Consider the following 15,793-nt stretch of genomic DNA (forward strand, 5'->3'; position numbering starts at 1 on the left):
ATAATTTTGTATAAATATACATGTAATTTTTTTTTAGTTTAGTTTCTTTTATTCCTTATTCTTAAAGGTTTTCTTTTATATCCCCTTCCAATATATTTACTATACGGTCAAATGCGAGGAAAAGTATTATTCAAATTTCGGAAGCCTTTCAAGCAACACGTTTAGTCAGAAGTATTTGTTTATGGATTAAATATGTTGGCAATTAAATGGCATTTTATGGTTTGGAACTTTTTTTTTGTGGTAGTTATATAAATTTATGAAATCTTTAAATAATTTTCTTTTATTTTTTATTACCATTTTTCTTTTAAGGATGGGGCGGAAGTTGTTTCGTTATGTTTGTATTTAGAGAAGGGATGTTTCAGTTAATATGTATCAGTCACGGTTATTATTAGTGTTTAGTTAAATGGCAAAATTATTTGCTATTTCACTTAACGTTTACTAAAAGTAAGGGAGAAAAGACAAACTGAAGGCGTCAAAGAATATTAAAAATCATAATTTATAATTTGACATTTTAAGAGAGTGGGGATTTCTTAAAGTTTTTTTATACCAGATTACACTATAGACTATATTATAGTCAAGACTACAGACTGGATCATAGTCATCAAGATAACCTACAATAAAGTCAACTATATACTACTACATAGTCAAGACTATAGACTTTAGTCTATTGGAGTAAAGCCAAGTCTTCAGACGACACTTTAAACAAGAATATTCACACTGGACTAGTCATCATAGTTAGATAGACCACACAATATACTATAAAGTAATGTTAAGACCTGGAACTAGCCATTAGTCCAGACTATAGAAGATATTCAGACTTGATAACAGTTATATGGCCTACACAGACTAAACGACATTTTAGGCTGCATACTATAACTAAACTACAGTCAAAAATGTGGTCAAGACTATAGACTACACAGAGGGAAAAACCGGTGTAAAAGCACCATAATTGATACCATCCGTTGTTAAAAGTGAGCTTACCACGTTTGTTAACATTTCGACAACGGATGTTCATAAACTTTAAACAACACCCAGTTATCATTTTGACAACCACTGTTTTAATTTTGTCAACGTATCGTTGTCATTGCAACAACTTATTGTTGTCATTTCGATTGCGCTTTCTTCTTTACTTCGACAACGAATCGTTGTCTTTGTTGATTTGTTAACGTCGTGTATTTTTATATTTTTGTTGTTGGTTTGACAACTATCCGTACATACTTTGACAACGGATGTTATTGAAAAATTATAAATAATTCGGTGCCGGCATGTATAATTTTAAAACTTCTTTTTCCATCTGTGTAGAGTATAGACAATACTGGAGTAAGGTCAAGGTCAAGACTATAGAAGACACATTAAACAAGAATATTCACACTTGACTAGTAAAAGTTCGCCAATTTTTCCCAACGCTAATAAGGATTTTAATGTAAGCTATGAAAAATGTGAATAATATTGTATTGTATTTAATATGGGAGGGGCGAATCTCCCCATTGAAAGTCCGCCCATTTTTCTCTAAATGTTCAAATGAATGTCAAAGTTCTTCATGTAAAATTTGAAGATTCTAGCTTCTAGAGTATCTCAGATATACAAATTTTTCTATATAATTCGTATGGGAGTTCCAAGCAACCCCCTGATGAAAGTCCGCTTTTTTCCCAAAATGTTCAGATGAATATAAAAGTCCTTTGTACAAAATTTTAGGAATCTAGTTCTATTAGTTTGTTAGCTAAAATAATTTGTTGCATTTAATTCATATGAGAGGTGCCGCTCCCCCCTTTGTTAGTCCGCCAATTTATTATCGAAAATATTTACATGGATACTAAAATTCTTCGTGCAAAATTTGAAGCTTTTAACTGTAATAGTTTCCAAGATAAACGAATTTTTGTATTTAATTAATATGGGTGGTGCCACGCCCCCTGCTGCTAAAAAATATTCTCATGGATGTCAGAGTTGCCCGTGCAAAATTTGAGGACTGTAATTGTACCAGTTTCCAAGATATACGACTTTTAATAGTTATTTAGTAAGTAGGCGTGGCACCTCGCCCACTTGAAATTTCGAAATAAAAGGTAGCCCATTTTTCTTTCCAGGCATACAGGAACACACTGTGAAAATTCCCAGAAAATCGGTTTAGCCGTTTAGGCTAAACAAACACACATTAATTTTTATATATATAGATTATAGACTGGATTGCAGTTAAGACTATAGACTAGAAAATAGACAATAATTTTATTAAGACTATAGTCTAGATATTAGTTCACACTATAGGCTATAATAATGACCAGACGATAATTAAGGCCAAATTCTGGACTATACTTAGACTAAATCATCGTTAAAATAATAATTAATATTACTTTAACGCACTTAATTATAAGTAATAGAATTCAATTAAATAAAATTGTTCGATTTACAACGAAGAATACAGTACTTCTATTAACAATTTTTTTCTTTTATGACATAACCTAAACTGAAATTTTCTAAACATCCCATTTAATTAAAACCACAAAGATTTATGGATATTACCTTAACGGCTAATTGAAATTTCAAATATTTTTTTTACAAGCATATCTTGTAAATACATAGATAACAAATTCAGTTTTATTAATAAAAGCAAGCAACTTCTTAAAAACTTTTTAAATTGTAATTGAAACTTAAATAAAGAATTTTTATTTCAATAGTTTTTTTATCTTCCTATGACTACTACTTAATTAACTAGAAATATTTCAAAAAGACTACAACCTGTTACTAATAAATTTCATCTTTATTAAATCAAAAGCTTAAAATAACAGAAATACTACTATATACATACATACTTATACAAAAATTTGTATAAATAAACCGCACACGCATACAATTACTAAGTTGAAAATATAACCCCTAACTACCATAATTGTGGCACTTCCTTTATAACGGTTTATTACAGCTATAAATATATTTATGTATGTAAGTAGAAATGTATAGGTTCAAGTGTCTGTTTGTATGTATGTATATATGTATGTGTGTAATAGTTAGTAAATTGCCTAATTGTGTACAACTTTATGAAAAGTTTGATTTATAACAGAAACTCAATCTAGCACAAAATATATTTATTCACTCGTTTTTAAGGTCGACTGCTTTAAGTTAAAAGTCAACTGTGAAAATAGTTACCGTGGAAATTTGTCATTTTGCCATAAGTTAGTTAGTTCTACGTTTGTTCGTTGTTTGTTTGGTAGGCTCGTTGTTGTTTCAGCCTTTTATGGGAGGCGGGTATAGAAATAGACTTTGAAGTGGTAAGAAAGGGGTTTTTTGTATATATATTTTTTTTATATAAAACATTGTTGTTATGAATTAAGTTAAAAGAACTTAATTAAGTTCTCAAAATGTAATGAAGTGGTGGCAACAACCAAACATCTAGAGCAGTAGGCAGCAGCAGGTTCAAGTAGTAGTGACAGCCGTAATGCCATGTTAACAGGTACAAAAAAAAGTTACAATAGTAGTAGTACATACTGTTAGTTATTAGGCTTTTTCCTCCCCAATGTATGAAAAAATTCCAAGTGTAAGGGGTTGCTCAACCAGAACAGGAAACGCCATATTTCGTCTAAAATTATTTTATATAATGTACGAAATGAAACAAAAACGAAAAATAATCCTAACAAATACACTAAACAAAAAAGTCATTTAAGTCAGCTTAAAGGAATGAAAAAAATCTACATTCCCAGAAAATCATAATTAAATTTTCCACTATTTGTTTTATATTCATATACACCCTCCTCCTTCTTAAGGTACGTTCACACCTATGAAATATTTGCATAAAATATTTTTTCACTTGTTTGTTGTAAAACATATGAAATAAAAACAGAGTTGGTTTTATGTTCACATTGTGACAAAATATTTGCCGTTTTTTGTTTCATGAAACAGCTGTCAAATAGCTAAAAATATAAACAGAAAAAACTTGTTTGCCGCCCGTTCAGATTGAACAAAATATTTGTGTGAAATAATTGTTTAGTGAAATAGTAAACAAACAGAAATTTATTTGTTTGAAATGAATAATGAAGATACTTTTCTTCTTTTATGCTGTGGTGTTGTATCAGTAATTCTTTTGGAAGGGAAAAAAGAAAAACAAGAAAGAGTATGGGTTCGTGAGTGGGTGCGAAGGCGAAAAGAGGAAGGGTGTTGCGCAAAGTTGTTGAAAGAGCTTCGCTTGGAAACTCCAACACTGTATCACAACTTTTTAAGAATGAAGGCAAAAGATTTTGATTATTTGGCAAGTTTCTATGTTGTAATATAAATTCCTAATTACCTTTTAATAGCTTCCTTAGTTAAATCTAGTTAAGCCTCTAATAACGAAGCAGACTACAAGATTCCGGGAACCCATTTCTGCCACCGAACGTTTAGCGGTTACTCTTCGTTACTTGGCAACAGGTGAGAGTTTTAGATCTCTCCAGTTTGTATTTCGGATACCGTTTAATACAATCTCGGTTATAGTTCCAGGAGTTTGTAATGCAATTTACAATGTACTTCAGCCGGAATATTTAAAGGTACCATTAACTGACGGTTATTTGGAATACACTAATTTCTTTAATTATCAAAATATAGACACCATCAACCATCGAAGAATGGAAAGCTATATCTGAGGAGTTTTTGCATAAGTGGAATTTTCCCAATTGCATAGGAGCTTTAGACGGAAAGCACGTGGTTATGAAAGCACCAGCACATTCAGGAAGTATTTATTACAATTATAAAGGTAAAATGAATTCCTAAACAATAAAATATGACTTATTTAAATTCCTATCCGCTATTTTGTAAAGGCACACATAGCATAGTCCTAATGGGGATTTCGGATGCATCTTATAAATTCCTGTATATTGATGTTGGATCAAATGGTCGGATATCAGATGGTGGCGTTTTTCGCAAAAGTTCCTTCAATGAAGCTATGACCAATAATAAACTTAATTTGCCACCTTCTGAACCACTTCCATCTAGAAATATTCCGGTACCATATGTGCTTGTTGCTGATGATGCATTCGCTATCTCACCACACTTGTTAAAACCCTATAGCTTGCGAACATTAACGGCAACACAAAGAATTTATAATTATAGATTGTCAAGAGCGAGAAGGGTTATAGAAAATGCTTTCGGAATTCTATCTGCTCGTTTTAGAATATTACGAAGCGCAATAATGCTTGAACCCACGAAAGTACGCACAATAACTTGTGCTTGCTGTGCTCTGCACAATTTTTTGATGACCCAAAAAAAAACCGTATATTTCAATCCGAAATTGGTTGACCACTATTCCGAGGATGGCACTCTAATCCCTGGTGAATGGCGGAATGACATCGACCAAAATTTACCAAACCTCCGACCACACCGCTCATATGTTAATCAAGAAACCTCAGTAATTCGAGAAGAATTCTCCCAATATTTTATTGAAGAGGGAGAAGTTCCGTTTCAATATAAACATATATAAAAATTCTACAGAAAGACTGTTGGTTTTTTATATAGCTAATTCAGTTATTAATATTACCACGATAATAAAGAAAATTTATAAAAAAAAATATGATTTTCTTAATTTAAATTTCTAAATCGGTTATAAATTTCTACTTGTAAATAGTTTACAGAAAAAATCAAATAAATAATAATATTAAAACTATGATTCAGTCCAGTCTAGCCTATAACCAAGTCTAAAGTCTAGACTATAGACTACATTATAAACTAGTATATTCTATAGTCCAGCCTACAGACTATTCTAGCTTATAGTCTAGGCTATAGTCCAGTCTATAGTCTACAATATAGTCTAGTCTATAGTTTAGTTTATAAACTAGACTAGACAATAGTCTCGACTATATCAATACAAATCTATAGACTTGTCAATAATCTAGTCTATAGACTAGTCAATTGCCTAGATTATAGACTATAGTCAATAGTCTAGACTATAGACTAGACAATAGTCTAGACTATAGACTAGTCAATAGTGTAGACTGTAGGCTAGTCAATAGTGTAGACTGTAGGCTAATCAATAGTCTAGACTATAGACTAGACTAGTCAATTGCCTAGATTATAGACTACTAGCTATACCCAGTGTGCTTTGCTACCCTAAAAGCAATATATGTAAATAAAAAATCTTCTTAATAATTTTGAAGATTCTAACTGTAATGTTTTCCAGAGATACATTTGTTCCGAACGTAAATTAAGATTTTGATGTAATCGATGACAAATTAAAAAAAAATCTAATATTTTCCCAGATATACGAAATTTTTTATTTAATTCATATAGGAGGTGCCAAGACCCCATTGAAAGTCCGCCCGTTATTCTCTAAATGTTCACATTAATGTCAAAGATCTTCATGTAGAATTTGAAGATTCTAGCTCTAATAGTTTCTCAGATATACGAATTTTTCTATTTAATTCACATGGGAACTCACAGCCCCCAGATGAAAGTCCGCCCTTTTTTTCTCCAAAATGTTCATATGTATAATAAAGTTCTTCTTGCAATATTTGAAGAATCTTGTTCTATTAGTTTCCCAGATAAGCGAAATTTTGTATTTAATTCATATGTGAGGTGCCAAGCCCCCATTGAAAGTCCGCCCGTTATTCTCTGAATGTTCACATGAATGTAAAAGTTCTTCAATTAAAATTTGAAGATTCTAGCTCTAATAGTTTCTCAGATATAATAATTTTCCTATTTAATTTATATGGGGCCTCCAAGCCCCCCATGACGAAAGTCCGCTCTTTTTTCTCCAAAATGTTCAGATGAATACTTAAGTTCTTAGTGCAAAATTTGAAGAATTTAGTTCTATTAGTTTCCCAGATAAACCAATTTTTGTATTTTATTAATATGGGAGGTGCTGATCCCCTCATGGGTAGTCCGCCAATTTATTTCCCAAAATGTTTACATGGATGTTAAAGTTACTCGTGCAAATTTTTAATATTCTAACTATAATAGTTTCCAAGATAAACGAATTTTTGTATTAAATTTATATGGGAGGTGCCACGCCCCCTAATGCTAATCCGCCCACTTTTTGTCTTAAATAATTATATTGATACTAAAGTTGCTCCGACAAAATTTGAAGACTCTAACTATTATATTATCTCAGATATACTAATTTAATATTTTCTTAATATGGGCGTGGCACGTCGCCCACATGAAATTTCAACATAAAAAGTAGCCTATAGTTCCTTCCAGACATACAGGAAGAAACTGTGAAAATTTCAGGAAAATCGGTCCAGCCGTTTAGCAGTCTATAAAGCACAAACAAACAAACAAACTTACATACATACAAACACACTTTCATTTTTATATATATAGATAGTCAATAGTCTAGACTATAGACTAGTCTATAGTGTAGACTATAGACTAGTCAATAGTCTAGTCAATAGTGTAGACTGTAGTCTAGTCAATAGTGTAGACTGTAGGCTAGTCAATAGTCTAGACTATAGACTAGTCAATGGTCTAGACTATAGACTATATATATATATATATATAAATCAATAGGACATACTAGAATGGATTATATTAAAGAATCATAAACAATTTTTAAGTTTATAATATAATAACAACAATGTTTGTTTCATATAAATACAATAACAAAAATATGTAAATTTAATAACAAAAATAAACGAAATATAAACATTAACTATAATACATTATTTAATTTTTACTATTACTATTTTTTTCCTCATCCAGGCATTGAATAAAGAAAAGAGTAACCTTTTTTCTCACAGTCGCAGCTTCTGTGCTATTTAAAGTTTTTAACTCGCTTAGAATGTAATTAGCGAAAGACGTATTTGGGTCTGATGCATTTTCTTTACGCTCTTTCATTACATTAACCGCATCACGCATTGTTTCTGCAATTTGTGTTGCTGCCGATTGTTGATTTGAGGGTTGTGTGCGACGGGTAATTGTTGGGGTAGATAATGGTGGTGTTGACGTAGTGGGGGTGTCGCTATCAACTGGATATAAGTTACAAGTTTTTTGTTATTGAGGTACATATTTTTTTAAAATATACACTTACTATTATTATCGGTACCATGGGCAATATTTAAATTGGAAATTGTTGGTTGTGTTTGGTGATCCTCGGCTCGGCCTACGAAAGCCATAGCATTAAAATATTTCCATTTAGGCATTTCCATTGTGCCCTGTCCTGACTTTGTTTTAGAACGGGCGGCATACCCCCTATATTGAATTCGCAAATTTGTCCATTTGGTGGTTACATCCACTACCGAATATGCGGGTTCAAAGTTATCGGCAATATTTAGCCAGCCAATGTCGCGAATGGCTTTATTGTGGTATCCATCCATTGAGGCGTTCCACAAACAGGGCTCAGCCTCTACCAATGAAATTAATTTAAAAATATAATTTTCTTCCCAATCTTTAAAAGATTTTGGTTTTGTACGGGCTTTTTTGGCTACTGGTTCTTTAACATCCATGTCTGCAAAATTTTGCATATTCTATGATTTTTAATTCAACATAAAGTAAATTTTAATGCCTTTGAAATTTATTTAAGTATGTATTTCTTTTTTGTTTTTATTTAATTTAATTTAACTGTGCACAATTTTTTTTAATAAAAGTCAGCACAGCTGCTTGTTTACTTTTATTTTAATGTGGTCAATGCTATTTAAATATTAAATCGCTAAAAACTGCAAGTGCTTTTACAATATTATATTATTGGTTGTATATATTTAAGGAATTCATCAAGCGTTCTAATTCAGCTGATTTTAAGAGATTTTTTCAATACCTGGTAGTCTTTTTTCTTCTGACTACAGAGATGAAAAAAAAAAATCTGCACCCTCTTAGGGGCCGGGAGTTATGGACCTCCAAAGTTTTGATATATAATTGGATAATTCTTGATTACTAATTAACCGATATGGTCGATATGGGTATCATTGGAAAGGTCTTTGAAAGAACTTTCCATTGATGTATAAAATGATATATATCATTAACCCATTGAGAGCCAGAGTCAAATTTTATGTTTTTTCTTTTGAATTTTTTTTACAGATGTGCCGTTATCTCATAAATTTATCGACATAACGGTACCTCATCTCACATGAAATTTTGTAGACAACGTTTGGGGCTTTCCTATGATATATGTTTGAAAGCTATAACCCATGAAATGCAAGAGTTATGTTAGTTTGAAAATTAATATTTTTAGAAAATTTAAATTTTAATCATATTTAAGCAAACATCAACATTACCAATATGTTCGATATGGGTATCATTGGAAATGCCTTTGAAATAGCTTTCCATTGATGTATAATATGTATCATTAACCCATTGAGAGCCAGGGTCAAATTTTTTTTTTTTTTAATTTTGACTTTTTTAACAAAAAAATATATAGATATAAAAATACCTCATCTCACATGAAATTTTGTAGACAATATTTTGACATTTCCTATGATATACATATGTTTGAGAGCTATAATCCATGAAATGCAAAAGTTATGCAAGTTTAAACATTTTTGTCGTATGTAAGTGAAAATATTTAGTTTATTTATTATTTATTATTTCTATAAAATTAGTTAGAAATGTATGTCTTTTATTTAGTATTAGGTTATTTTAAAAATTAAAAAAAAATCGCTCAATTTTTTTAAAATAATTTTTCACTTTTTGGTGATATTGCTAGGATTTGTTATGACGCTTGATTTTTTAAAATAATGTTTCTCTTTTTGGTAAAATTGGTGAATTTTCTAAAATATGGCTCGATTTTTTTAAAATAATTTTTCATTTTTTAAAAATAGTTAAAGTTTTTAAAGTTTCCCCTAGCTAAAAGTGTAAAATATACATGTGCTAAAAATGTAAGAGTATGTATAAATATGAAAATTTAATGTGAGATGAGGTACGCTTATATCCATATATATTTGAGATAACGTTACTTTTGTAAAAAAGTCAAAAGAAAAAACATAAAATTTGAACTTGGCTCTCAATGGGTTAATGATATATGCCATACTATACATCAATTGAAAGGTATTTCAGAGACCTTTCCACTGACAGCCATATCGACCATATCGTTTAATCAGTAATCGAGATATATCCGATTATATATCAAAACTTTGGAGGCCCGTAACTCCCGGACCCTAATAGAGCGAAGAGTTTTTTTGCCTTTGTTATGTTACTATTATGTGGTATGTTTTAAAATCATCTGAATTAGAACGCTAGATTTATACCAAATATATATATAAATATATATATATACATATATATATATATATACTTTTTTAAACATTAAAAAATAAATTTTTCAAATCCAATAATTATTATAGGAAAAATTTTCAGTTTTTATTTATTTACTAGACAACACTCATTTTTTAGCCAAAATAACTCATAACAGCTGTTATTTAATGCTGTTTGTTCTTACATTTCACTTGCAAGACCAAACAATTATTTGCTGAAAATCGATGAAAATATTTTATGCATGGTGTTCACATTATGTTCACATTAATAACATATTTGATCACCGCCAAACAATTTTGTTTGTTACAAATCAGCTGTTTTTGTGTTTAATAATCAAAAATATTTGTTGTTCACATTAGTGCAAAGAAATATTTGTTAAAAATCGTCAAATATTTCATAAATGTGAACTTACCTTTATTCATTTAGTTATTATTGTTTTTAATTGAATAGAATACATGGTGCATGAAAATGATGAAGAAGATTTTTATCTTTAAATTAAATTTGTTGTTTGAAATTTCTAACAAACTAATAGAGAGGCCTAATTTATAAGGAACTCATAGAGGTTTTTTTTTTTGAAACTTAATATATAAATAAGTTTTGTCAATAAATGAAGGGACTTTTATGGTATAAAACTTATTTATTACTTGTAAAAGTTTTGGTTGTTTTAATTAACCTTAAGTTTGGGAGTAGCTTTCATATAAGAGAAATTTCTCTTTTTTTCCATTTAAAGAGTTTAACGTAAATTTATGAAACACTAGCATACCCTGGGTTCTTCGCTACCCTATTCGAAGTTAAATTAAAATAAAATTTAGATTACAAAAGTATAAAAGGATCAACAATTTTATGAAAGAAATAGTACAAAAAATTATCTCTTATAGATTGTCAGACTGTGTAGTTTTACTTCCATGTTCTTTGGTTCTATATTATAGAAAATTCAAAAAATAAATATCTTACAGATTTTTAGAACCTTGTTTATTTAATTTTATGTTTTTAAGTTCAATAATTTGTCTATAAGGTACCAATTGATGAACGAAAAAGTACCCAAATGTTCTTTTTTATATGTTATAATTCAATAAGAACGATGTGTGTTTAAGTTTATGTTTCTATACTATACCTATAGAATCTATAGGTTCAATTTTATCGAAAATTGAACAACCAAACCCAACCAAGAAGGTATCTTATACAGATTTTTTCAATCAGGGCCCTACGTTCTTGATGCTTCGTGTTTCATTTTAGTTCAATATTATAGAAAATTCGTTGAATAATAAAAAATGTACTTCTTACAGATTATCATTCATTTAGGACTCTGCATGTTAAATTTTATTTTTATATGTTCAATAAAACATAAAATTAAAAAAGTATCAGTTAAACAACAAAAAAGTTCCAAAAAGTTCCGACATATACATATATATTCTTTTAATCGGGAGGTTAGTGGTTTAAGTTCTAGTCTGGTAGACCGGAGATCGTGGGTTCAATTCACACCTGAGGCATTAGTAAAGGAGCGCACAACAGGCCCAATAGAGGCCTAGGTGTATATCTTCGAATTTGATATATAGACATCCTACTTTCAAACTAATTATGTACAAACTAATAAATAGAAAACAATGTTTTACAAAAAAGTACCAAAAATAAGTAAGATTTTTACCCATTAAACGTCCGAATTTCCCAAAAGTTCCAAACTTATATTCGTAATTTTTCAATAAGGTACGAATGTGATATACATTTTATTTCTATGTTCACTGGTTAAAAAGGTACATAAGATTAAAAAAAGTACCAAAATACAGTTTTTACCGATATACTCCTAAAATGAACCGAATTTCGAAAAAGTATCAGACACCTGTCCGCTTATTTTTTGAATAAACAACGATAAGTGTAACGTTTTTGTTGTATCTCTTTTAGTTTAGGAGATATTAAGTTACCAAATTTAACCGTTTTTACCCTTTTTACCCCCTAAAAATTTGAATTTCCAAAAATACCTTCTTAGTAGATCTACATGACCAAAAATACATTTAGAGTCAAAATAGCATGTTTCTAGGTTCAGCCGTTTAGGCTGTGCGATGATCGATCAGTCAGTAACTCAACTCTTTTATATATAGTATATAGATTGCATAAACTAATAAGGATTTTTGTTTTGGACAAATTGGTTCGATTTTTTGTTGATTATTCGTGATACTAACTCTTCAGGGAATGATTGACATAGTAAGTATATCATAATTATCGTAGCATTTATTCAGATTTTCCGCTTAAGATTTCTTATATAATCCTCATTATCATGTTAATCGATGACAATGAAAATTCTAAGAATGTCTCCCTAATATGTACAGATTGGCTGTAGCGTTTGAACCATATCGCTAAAAATTTTTCATGGTCAAGTCGAATTTAAGTATTAAATTTTCTGTTTTTAAGAGAGTCCTAAACATATGAATTTTTTATTTAATTTATATATTAAACACTAACATATTTCCTTTTGCTTACATTAGGATTTTGTAACAAATCTTAGTTCGTTAAATACCCCCCCCCCCCCAAAAAAAAAAATATGATAATGAAAAGCTGTAAGTGAAAACGTTATAAAAATTTTCCTAGCTGTCACATAACTTTTAGCACGCTCTATAATCGTAAATTTTCCCATACTATGTAATAAACACATATGTACACAAAACAATACTTATGGAAGATTTACAAATAGATATTAGTAGGACTCTCCAATAACGAATACAAAAAATGCTTATTTTAGAAAACATGTAGTATTAGAGATGAATTTTTTCTACTTGTTTCTAATTTAAGCATCACTAGGCTACTAGGAAATACATAAAAAATGAACCGCCCTAATGTTATATATGTATATGTGGGTAACTACACATATGTGTATATGTGAGTTAAGTTTACAATACTCAAGGTTTAAATACAGCTTTTAACAGAAAGTAAGAAAAAAATAAAACACTGGTCGTAAATTTCAGCTGGGCAATAATATACACAAAATATTGTATACATTTACAAACTTATACAATTGTGGGCAAAAAATATAAGTACATAATATAGCATGTAATATTTATTATTACAGCAAATAAAGAAAGTACCATTTTTTTTTGGGGTAAAGCTAAAAAACCGAAATGACTTTTAAATTTCCGGTAAAATGTTAATTAATTTTAATTTGATATACTGCTGTGGTTTTATTAACATCTCTGCTGTAGTTTAAATAAATAATGTGTTAAGATATTTAAGTATTAACAGAAATGTAATTAATTTTTAAGTATACATAAGATGGTATGTAAAGAGTTATTGTGAGGTACTACAATTAGCAGCGAAAGGTAGTATTATTTACAATTTAGATACATGCTAGAGCATATACATATATTATTAAATAATAGCAATAGATTTTCCTCAGCCATCAAAAGCTTTGCAATCGACTTAGACTTACTTTCTCCAACAAAACTTCTTAGCTTTCTTTAAAGTATGAAAAACTCACCCAGTTATCACTTTTAAAATTTATTTCATATCTAAAATCCACCATCTCTTATTATACCATTATGTTGAGGAGGTACAAAATAATAAAATAAATAAATGAAGGCATGAGTAAATAAATGCAATACTGAAATGTTAAAATATTTGACTTTCCAGATGTCTGTATAAACAGACATAAAAAAATATCATGATATTTAATATACAGACATACTTACATATAAAGGTTTTCTTTTTTGTTCTTGCCTGTGGTAATGTTGAGAATACATACATATACAATATTTTTGAAGGAAAAACAAATAATACGCCTTTTTTGACAGATGTGGTATCGTAGTTTTTTCATGATCCATTTTTGAAATGAAGAAAAAAAGAAATATAACTAAAACAGCTCAGTGTTAAGCAAGAAAGTATACGCCTCTTTGGAGAGGCAAACATTTTAATACTGTATAAAATATTTATTATCTGCAGCGAATTTTTTTCTTGTTATACTTGCTGTGGTATACTTTTGGTGTATGTGTAATAGGCTGGCTGTCCAAAGTATTCGGATTTAGTTCCTATTCGAATAAAACTTAAACCATAGACTAGACTATAGATTAGACTATAAACTAGACTATTGACTAGACTGTAGACTAGACTGTAGACTAGACTATAGACTAGACTATAGACTAGACTATAGACTAGACTATAGACTAGACTATAGACTAGACTATAGACTAGACTATAGACTAGACTATAGACTAGACTATAGACGAGACTATAGACTAGACTATAGACCAGACTATAGACTAGACTAGACTAGACTATCTAGACTATAGACTAGACTATAGACTAGACTATAGACTAGACTATAGACTAGACTATAGACTAGACTATAGACTAGACTATAGACCAGACTATAGACTAGACTATAGACTAGACTATAGACTAGACTATAGACTAGACTATAGACTAGACTATAGACTAGACTATAGACTAGACTAGACTAGACTATAGACTAGACTATAGACTAGACTATAGACTAGACTATAGACTAGACTATAGACTAGACTATAGACTAGACTATAGACTAGACTATAGACTAGACTATAGACTAGACTATAGACTAGACTATAGACTAGACTATAGACTAGACTATAGACTAGACTATAGACTAGACTATAGACTAGACTATAGACTAGACTATAGACTAGACTATAGACTAGACTATAGACTAGACTATAGACTAGACTATAGACTAGACTATAGACTAGACTATAGACTAGACTATAGACTAGACTATAGACTAGACTATAGACTAGACTATAGACTAGACTATAGACTAGACTATAGACTAGACTATAGACTAGACTATAGACTAGACTATAGACTAGACTATAGACTAGACTATAGACTAGACTATAGACTAGACTATAGACTAGACTATAGACTAGACTATAGACTAGACTATAGACTAGACTATAGACTAGACTATAGACTAGACTATAGACTAGACTATAGACTAGACTATAGACTAGACTATAGACTAGACTATAGACTAGACTATAGACTAGACTATAGACTAGACTATAGACTAGACTATAGACTAGACTATAGACTAGACTATAGACTAGACTATAGACTAGGACTATAGACTAGACTATAGACTAGACTATAGACTAGACTATAGACTAGACTATAGACTAGACTATAGACTAGACTATAGACTAGACTATAGACTAGACTATAGACTAGACTATAGACTAGACTATAGACTAGACTATAGACTAGACTATAGACTAGACTATAGACTAGACTATAGACTAGACTATAGACTAGACTATAGACTAGACTATAGACTATAGACTAGACTATAGACTAGACTATAGACTAGACTATAGACTAGACTATAGACTAGACTATAGACTAGACTATAGACTAGACTATAGACTAGACTATGGACTAGACTATAGACTAGACTATAGACTAGACTATAGACTAGACTATAGACTAGACTATAGACTAGACTATGAACTAGAAAATGTTTTACTTGCTTACCCTAATACATACGTATGTATGACTTTATAACCAAATATTTAAAAAGAAAAAAGAATTGCAAACAATAAGGAAGGATATTTTTAACATTTTCAATTTATTTTGTTTGTCAAGGATTGAGCTGAAATATAAATTGAAAAATTTTAAAGGTTTTAGGCGCAATATT

At 30.0% G+C, this 15,793-nt stretch overlaps 3 protein-coding genes across 4 annotated transcripts in view; 2 read left to right on the top strand and 1 right to left on the bottom strand.

The window, feature by feature from the left end:
- LOC119611014 (nucleolysin TIA-1) overlaps nucleotides 1–15,793 on the top strand; it is a gene marked incomplete at its 5' end in the record, with an annotated part of 57,592 nt that overhangs the window by 15,488 nt on the left and 26,311 nt on the right. The gene's annotated exons all lie outside the window — the stretch shown is intronic.
- Nucleotides 3,768–5,694, top strand: LOC119611016. Of its 2 annotated transcripts, XM_037966462.1 has the most exons (5): nucleotides 3,768–4,234; nucleotides 4,290–4,392; nucleotides 4,456–4,508; nucleotides 4,567–4,714; nucleotides 4,779–5,694. In XM_037966462.1, exons 1-5 carry the CDS (start codon nucleotides 4,013–4,015, stop codon nucleotides 5,435–5,437), a joined length of 1,185 nt encoding a protein of 394 aa, XP_037822390.1. In that variant the 5' UTR covers nucleotides 3,768–4,012; the 3' UTR covers nucleotides 5,438–5,694. The 2 variants fall into 2 exon arrangements, with proteins under 2 accessions (XP_037822390.1, XP_037822389.1); XM_037966461.1 differs by having other exon boundaries at nucleotides 4,290–4,508; nucleotides 4,779–5,688.
- Nucleotides 7,547–8,619, bottom strand: LOC119611017. The gene is made up of 2 exons (XM_037966463.1): nucleotides 7,982–8,619; nucleotides 7,547–7,919 (listed from the first exon to the last, which is right to left on the bottom strand). The coding sequence occupies exons 1-2, from the start codon at nucleotides 8,412–8,414 to the stop codon at nucleotides 7,618–7,620; spliced, it is 735 nt and encodes a 244-aa protein (XP_037822391.1). The 5' UTR covers nucleotides 8,415–8,619; the 3' UTR covers nucleotides 7,547–7,617.

Source organism: Lucilia sericata, unplaced genomic scaffold (genome assembly GCF_015586225.1).
Source record: "Lucilia sericata isolate MDLA Ls3-8-SP2 unplaced genomic scaffold, ASM1558622v1 Contig001339F_arrow, whole genome shotgun sequence".
In the NCBI taxonomy this organism is placed as follows: Eukaryota; Metazoa; Arthropoda; class Insecta; order Diptera; family Calliphoridae; genus Lucilia; species Lucilia sericata.